Genomic DNA, 8470 nt, shown 5'->3' with positions numbered 1-8470 from the left:
AAATTTTGCTTTTTTAAAGGAACTCAGAAAGTGATTGTTTCGATAGCCTGATATGTTTTGTTCCTTTGTCTTATTCGAGAGATAAGATGAAACGTTTTCCCAACTCTGTTTTTTCTCTTCTTTCCACCCTCCCCATTCTTTTAATGTTATTTGTTTATTTTAACTGTGATGAAGGAAGCACACGGAAATACACGGGCAAGTTAAAATAAGAGTCAGTAGATTAAAACAACGGCGTGGATAAACAAGAGATAAATCGGGCTCGAGATTAGATTTTTTTTTTTTTTTTTGTAGCAGCGACAAGTCGGCAAACGAGGCAGCGTTTTTTATCTTCACGTGATTTAGGCCGAAAAAAACAAATTAATTTACTTCAGGTTTCCCCTTGTTGTTTCACGCTCACATGCTTCTTTTGTTTTTCGTCTCCCAGTTTTAAAAAAAAAAAACGACAACAACTTAATGACAGTTGAAAGACTTCAGTGTATATGACATAGTCAAACCTCTACCACTTTTTGTTAGTTTGCTGTTACAGGATTTTGCTCGCGTGGGCACTGTAAGGTCAAATTGTGTAAGAGAAAAACCGTTTGCGCCCTTTTCTGTACTCAGCTTGAGTGTCAGAAGAGAAAGACCTTCTCAATACAGTTTGGCAGCAAAGGAAAGAAAAAAAGACAGAAAAGAAAAGAAAAGAAAAGCTTTTTTTTTTGGCTGCCTTTTTTTTTTTGCGTCCGTTAATCGACCCCTCCCCTCTCGGTTTCTCCCTATTGCTAACTGTTAGGGGTTGAGAGGGTTGCCACGGCAACCGCCCTCCCACACCGACGGCACTGTTTATTAGTTAAGACAGCCGTGCGGGATGGGGGAGTTGTCCCTGACAACCTCTCTGAGCCAGGTGCTATTCAGTCCGTGCTGTGTATGCGGGAATAACATGAGCCAGTTATCCCGTAACAATATCACAGCCCCTCATACTTTATAACCAGCCTCAACCCACCCCCGCACCCCCCCTCAACCCCACCCCACCCCCGAAACTTCATCTAAAAGGATCTATCCAACTTTCCTCTCTAGCTTTTGTAGTATTAACATTAGCAGTTTGAGGTGGTCGTTTACCCTCGGGGGATATCAGGCCCCTTCAGAATTCCGTCCTGGAGAGATGATATGTTCGGTTATTATAATGTATATTTGTGTTAGCTCTGAATGTTTTTTTTTTTTTTGTAATCAGTTTCTTTTTTTTTTACCTCCACTTGCCTTTCTATTCACTAAGTTATATCGTTTTGTTGTTTTTTTTCTTCATCACTGTCATTAAGCACAGTCATGTAGCCTAGCCCTTTTTTTCAAATAAGCTTGTACAAAGTTTCAGAAACTCTGTCAAAGTATCTTACGATAATACACGACACCAACTTTCTTCTCCGTGTTCGTCAGTGGACAGGTTCTTGAAGTAAATCGCCAGTCCAAGCCAGCAAAGACATCCTCCACTCCACAATTTAATATCCTTCACGTGCTCTGTTGTGCAGTATTTCTCCTCTTCAAACACACACACACACACACACACACAGCCTTCTCTCATTGGAAATGTATTACCGGGAAACAGTCACATCCAAACTCGTGTTCAGAAACACACATGCACGCGCACATGTACTCACTTGAGACTCCCATCCGTGGTCGATGCTAGTTTATCAGTGGAGTGGGTAGGATATTATGATCTTACCTCTTTGTTATGTGCACCACATTTCATCCACTTCCATGCCTTGTCTAGTAGGAGTTTCAGGTTTGGCTATTTTGTGATGTATGTGAGCTGCAAACAGGGATTTCAATGTCTGCTCTTACTTCTCTTGGTTTTTATAACTGTTGTCATTGCCCCTTTGCCATCCATTGTTCAAGGTGAAATGTTGACTATGTTTTTTAGGCTATTTGGGTTTTGAAGAGCTCTCTCTCTCTCTCTCTCTCTCTTTCTCTCTTTAATTGTCTCCCTCCCTCCCTCTCTCTCTCTCCCCTCTCTCTCTCTTGTTCTTTCTCTTTCTCTCTCTCAAAGCTCTTCATCCCATAGGTGTTTAATGAAATGGTTTTAAGTATTAAAAAAATGAAACAAAGACATTGTGCTGTCTTGTTTGATATTTCTCGGTATTGTCTGAATAGTTTTACGCTAACAAAGAAACACAGTGAAGGTTCTTTCAAGACATTCAGCTGCAAAATGCTGTCTCTTTATGTTTAGTTTACATCTGAGAGGATTTTAGAATGAGGAGTTTTGATATTGCGCATCTCAAGGTCATCAGTAAAGGGAAGAACTTCAGTACAATGGATGTGTCGCTAGACAGGAGCAATGCATTATCACTCTGTTTTGCAAAGATGTAATCATACAGAATAAAAAGTGTCACTTTTGCAGTTTTATGCTTGAACTTCTGATTACATTACATTTGTACACTTGGTCCCAGCAAATTAAAGAACAATTCTATGATCTGCAGCAAAGTAAAAGGACTCGAAACAAAAGCAGACAAAGCGCACACCAAGATTATTACACAAGATTAGATTAACACAAGGGAAGATTATACCATATTTGGTCTTTTCCTTGTTATTTGCTCTCTTTAATCACCTTTCACACATTTATTCATATCCAATGTCTTTTCTTGACAATAACACAAAATATTGTTCGTATATGCAAACATGGTACACTGCAAAGGTTGTTTCCAATCTTGACACTAGGGGGTGCTGTGTTGCCATAAACCAAAACTGCACGTAGTGAGATTGCTCTGACTTGTAGAAGACTTAAGCACAACTCATTAGACATCCACATCATGAGATAATTAGTCTATATTCACAGCAAGAGAACACCTTGTAGTGGATTCATGTTAAACGTAGTCCAATTAAGAGTGAGGGTAGCCAGCTGTTCGCGTTCAAAAGCAACACTGTTTTCCGGAAGCTGAAGAAAGAGAACATACGGTCCTCCCGCACAAAAGAACTCGAGAATCGTTTCAAAAACACTTTCAAATTAATATGATACGACAGATGTGCTCTGTACAACATGTTGCACCTCCCTCTCTGACATCTGTGACCTTGGTTCAGATATTTGACCTTTCCTGGACACTCCATGATTTATTTCTGGTTGCCTTTATTTTGGGATGTTGAGAATCCACCTAATTTTGGATCAGCGTTATGGTCATTTGATAGTCCAACTGTTGATTTAGTGCTGAAGACAGGCGGCAGGCGACCATCAACACACTGTGTTTGCTGAAACCCTGAGAGGTATGGCTTTAAAGCTCGTTTTAAGGTTGATAAAGATAAGAAGGAGAAAATGGACTTTTTACAAGACTCCTTCTGTTTTATCCAGAAGTTGTTGGTTTAACTGGTCTCAGGAGTTCCAGACAGCACCTTTAAGTTGGAGTTTTTCAGTGTTTTGGCCTACAGTTTACTCCCTTGGGATTTGCACAGCTTCTGCAAGAACACTAAAGCCGGTCTCTCTCTCTTTCTTTTTCTCTCTTTCTCTTTTTTTTTTTGTATAAAAGAATTGTTATGCAGCTGGGGATTGTGGTCTTCAATTTTCTCATGTGTCTCTATGTTTGGAGCTGCTCTCACGAAAGATCTGGACGAACCACTTGTAGGTCCCGTGAGAACAGTAAGCTAACTGGAGTCAGACAGAAGGTTGACCCTGGTGTGTCATCAGAATGAAAAATTTCAAATGGACATGTGCAGGGAAGGGAGTACGTGTTTTGTTTTGTTTTTTGGGTTTTTTTTTTTTCTCAAGAAAAAAGTCACAAGATGGACATCAAATGTACCCCCACCCCCCCCACACACACACACGCACACACACACACCTCCCAAATCCCCTCTGCTGTTATTATTTTTGATTGGACACACGAGTTTAATCAAGAGAATGAGAGAGGGTGTCGTTAAGTATTTTTAGAATCCTGAGATGCAGGGATAGACTTCCAAAAATTTAATGGCGAAAGGTTGCCTAAAGGCATGCAAGAATTTTGAAATGGGGGCACTATTCTTGATTTTCTTGGAAGTTAAATGGCCCCGGTCATCCCCTTCATTTGTCAAAGTGTTACAAGAGACATCGGCCGTATCACGCTGTGCTGTCCTGGGTGACCTCGGTTCCTTGACTGACTAGTTATTACATTACATCACAATACACTGGCTGGGACTTCTCCTATCAAAGGATGTCTTGTCAGTGGTGACGTCAAAGCCGTGACTATCAACAAAGTATAGAAGTGCCATTTGTTGTCTACTTCTTGTTCTCTTTCTCTCTCTCTCTCTCTCTCTCTCCCTCTCTCTCTCTCTCTCTCTCTCTCTTAGTTGTGAACTGGAAATTGATAGATAACCATAGGAAGCGAAAGCACTAGGCTGGCTGAGGCATCAGCGTGTGAACAGTCACAGTGGGAGTACACACTATCACAGCAGCAAAAAATAACCTCCATTGAATCTGTCAGGATGTAGCTCCAGTCCATGTGAACTGAACTTTTTTTTTTTTTTTTTTTTTTTTGAGAGGCCACACTGTCAATAACAAATATTCTTGGCCAAGATTTATGAGCACCTGGAAAAGATAAATAAACAAACAAAACCGCATTGCACTTTCAGGCCTTGAATGAATGTGTACTTACGTGTGTGTGTGTGTGTGTGTGTGTGTGTGTGTGTGTGTGTGTGTGTGTGTGTGTGTGTGTGTGTGTGTGTGTGTGTGAAAAACGGGGGGGGAGTGAGGGGAGAGTATTTCAGGCTGTCAGAATGCAGAACAGATTCACTGGTTCAAAGGCCAAACACAGGCATTCAAAACTAGCCATGAACCTGCCCTTGAAATTCCATTAAGCAGTGAGCTGAGAGGAGTCCATCCGCTTCAGGAGAGTCACAGAAGGGTTGGGGGGAGGAGAAGAACAACAACAAAAGAGGTACCATGGGAAACTTGTCAAAAGCACGAAACGTGTGACGTGTATTGTCGCCGCTCTGAATCGGGGCTAAGCGATTTCTGAATCGTTTTTGTAACTTTAAAGACTGAATTAAAGCAGCAGCAGCCCGGCACGCCTCGCTAGAATCTCCAACATGGCGAGACATATTTCTCTAGCTGTTGGTGAAGCAGTGTGATTTATAAAAAAAAAAAAAAAAAGACCTTGACAAAAAATGCCTGAACTCCGACCTCAGCAGAAGATCATGGGTCACCAACAGTAACCAAGCAAAGTTCTCACAGTAAAAAGAACATGAAGGTTTGGTGGGTCATTTACTGGAGGTGGTGTAGGAATCTAGGGGGGGGACCCTTCCAAATATATTCCCCAAGTACCCATATTCTGATCTGATTTATTTAACATTTTGAATGACAGATTCACAAGGGCAGCATTTTTTTTTTTCATTGGTTCAATAATAAACATTTAATATGACGCCAAGGACATAAATGTATAATTTGGTCGCTATGATAAAAACGAGTTTCCATTGTCCTTGTATGGCTCAACATGTATCATTAGGGGACTGTGGGAGCTGATTAATGATTTATGAGTGTGATTCCACAGACAGTGGGTTTACATCACTGAATTCATCGCGGAGTCATTCAACATCAAAAGCTTGGTCCCTTTTTGACGTTTTTTGGGGGGGGTTTTCGTTTGCTTGTTTTGTGTTTGTTTGGTTCTTTGTTTTGAATTTCTGACAACGCATTCTCATTGGTGACGTGGGAAAGTACATGGGAAAAAATGTGTTGGATTGTTAAATTTGCTTCTCTGACATGGTTCCTCGGATTTAAAGCTGGATTTGACTCAGTCCTGGTGAGAATTGTTCCTCGTCCAACTAGGACAGCGGCTGAGAGAAGAACCCCCTAATACTGTCCACAGGCTTTGGCCCAAGACGAATCGCATATAACAAAAATCATATGAGTACAGTATTTTTTTTTTTTTTAAAGAAACATATATGTGTATTACAAAAACACTTACACAAATACACACTTCACAACATCTTGAATTGGGTAAAAAATAGATATTTTGCCAAAAAAAAAAAAAAAGTTTTCAAGAAAAGCCATAAACATTTGTTTTTAGGCTTGCAAAGCCAGAACTGTAACAGAATTCCAGAATTCCTATGTCAAGCGACCTGTCATTATTTCCTCTCTTTAAGATATTATCCCTGACACGTGTCGCGATATGAACATATCCATTTTTTTTCATCTCCTATTAGCGTCCTGTCATCCTCCATAAGGCTGTGTTTGAATCCTTATGTGCTTGCATTTCAAAGTACTTCCGCGGTGTTCGATAACAATTCAACGAATCTGTTCCGTTGAATGGGAAGCATGCATATCTCATCGTCTCTTTGGAGGAACTGTTTGCTGTATGGAGGATAGATAACGCTCAGTCACACTGCGTCGCCGTTCTCGCAAAGCGAGAGCTGATGGATCTTGATGACGGGAAGAGAGCTTTGCGTGGGGGGTTTCGGGGGGGTCGGTTGCTGTGGCGAATCGATCCCGACGCAGCAGCACGTCCTCAGGAGATTTTTACTGCACACGCCAGCCACCTTGGCCCCGGCGCTGACCCCGGACCCCACCCCGACGCCCGCACCTGCGCCCGCCACAGACGAGGCCCTGGATGCTTCGTGCCAGTCCTTGCCGTCCCTGGAGGACGGAGTACGCGACAGAGCTATGGAGGAAGAGGGACTGAGGCGGGCGGACTCGCCGCGACTTTCCAGGCCCAGAGAGAGGAGCTGGGAGTGGGTTTGAACCTGAGCGTGCCCGTGGTAAAGCGGATGGGAGGGTCTGGATCGACGTCTCAGGCAATGCACGCACAGCACGCTCAGGAAGGCTTTCTTGAACTCTTGGCTGGAGCATGGATATATGATTGGGTTGATGCAGCTGTTAAAGTAGCCCAACCAGAAGGTGATCTTGAAGACTGTGTCAGAAGGTCTGTAGGCTGGAAAGATAGAGCCTGGGTAGACACACACACGAACACACACACACACATACAAAAAGAGAAGACATGGATCAGTGATGCTTAGCCGACAGATCTCAGTCAGCTCTTCTTGTGGAATTCTATTATAGGGGGTTTTTTTCTTTCTTTTTTTCTCTAATAAGAACCTAGGTACCTGAAACAATCAGCAAGAAATGGCTCTCTAAAAATAAATACATCCAACTGTGTAATTACGTCTCAAAATGGGTTTTAAACACCAAGACAGTAGTTGCATTTCATTAAAGTAAAACAGTTTCTTTTTCCGCCAGCGAGTGGGCAAATTACATGATTGGTAAAATTCGTAATTTAATGAAAATTTGTCTGATTCGTTGTGAATAATTGCAAATCTCATATTCATTGGACTAGCAACGGTCCGGTAAATTATGTTCGGACAGAGAAATGAGACCGTGAGCGTTAACACAGGTAGCCTTTATGAAACAGTGATTGAGGGAGACGAAAAAAAAAGAAACTTTTCCTCCACACTCAAAAATTTTAGTCCCGCTGAGCCGTGACAATCTAATGTTAGATTCTGGCCCATTCACCTTTTATAGCTTTCGAACCTATCGCCACGTTTGGGCGCCCCATTCTTAATGAAAGTTAATCGTTTTATTCAAATTGCCCTCATAAATCTGGATCCGTGCGATTAGAGAGGGTAGTGAGAAAGCGTGAAAGACGACACCGTTCACTGGAAGGGGGTGGGGGGGTAGGGGGAGGGGATGGAAAGGGTGACGGGCCGCTCCGCGTTTCCTGGGTCCGCACCCCAAATGCGCCAGCTGACTTTTTATCACAGCAATGCCGGACCCATTAACAGAATTAAACGTCGGCAATAGAGCCGCCTGGACTTGAAATAGAACATCTGTCTTGAGAGCTAAGGGCTTAAGGCTGTCTCGTAAGACACTTTATGAGGGAGTCCACAGGGGTAGAGGTACGTGGCCTGGGTGAAAGATGAGGGAAGCGTACAGAGAATGACAGAGTTTTATTCTAGAGGAAGTCACCCTTCACCGGCAGCAGAACATATCATCTGAGTAATGCACCAGAGAGGAAAACAACAAAAGTAAAAGATGAAATTCCGTTGCCCTGACCACAACAGAATAAGCGAAGACCGCTTAACCATACCAAGTAATGGGATTACCAAATTCATACGACCTTACCCCTCTTGAAATTGCTTTCTCTTGCTCGTACTAATAATACGTGTTTTCAGAAGCATATGCAGAGGAAAAGATTTATGTGTTTTGCTCCGTCGCGCTCGGTGTGGTAGCATACATATGGACCGCCAGTTGCGACATAGGGCAAACGTAGCGGTAATGAGAAATAACAGAGAACCGAAACAAAATGATGAAGTCGTTGCTGGTGGGGTAGCCTAATGATAATTATTGGAATAAGGAGTTATAATATTTTCTACCGTGAGACTGACAAAAAGAAAAATAGTTATCGCTAAGCCATTACTGGCTAAGAAACCACGAAGGAAAAAAATACACTAGGAAAACAGTGTAAGAAATGAAGGTATATCATGTAGACAACCTTTTAACAGGCCAATTTCCAGAGGAATTTCTTTTTTTTTTTTCCCTGACTGTTCTTTG

At 42.1% G+C, this 8470-nt stretch overlaps 1 protein-coding gene across 2 annotated transcripts in view; it reads right to left on the bottom strand.

The window, feature by feature from the left end:
* Nucleotides 1–6303: 6303 nt before the first annotated feature.
* Nucleotides 6304–8470, bottom strand: part of adra1aa (adrenoceptor alpha 1Aa) — a 6207-nt gene continuing 4040 nt past the window's right edge. Inside the window, exons 2-3 of one of the 2 annotated variants that reach the window (XM_030782923.1) lie at nt 6520–6869; nt 6304–6462 (exon numbers count right to left, since the gene is read on the bottom strand). In XM_030782923.1, coding sequence (XP_030638783.1) covers nt 6304–6462; nt 6520–6869 — 509 coding nt within the window. Of the gene's footprint in view, nt 6870–8470 lie in introns of both variants that reach the window. The other variant, XM_030782930.1, reaches the window with a different exon arrangement.

This window comes from Chanos chanos, chromosome 1, assembly GCF_902362185.1.
Source record: "Chanos chanos chromosome 1, fChaCha1.1, whole genome shotgun sequence".
NCBI classification, from domain to species: Eukaryota; Metazoa; Chordata; class Actinopteri; order Gonorynchiformes; family Chanidae; genus Chanos; species Chanos chanos.
Note: the sequence above shows the minus strand (reverse complement) of the source record. Positions and strands in the feature narration are given on the sequence as shown.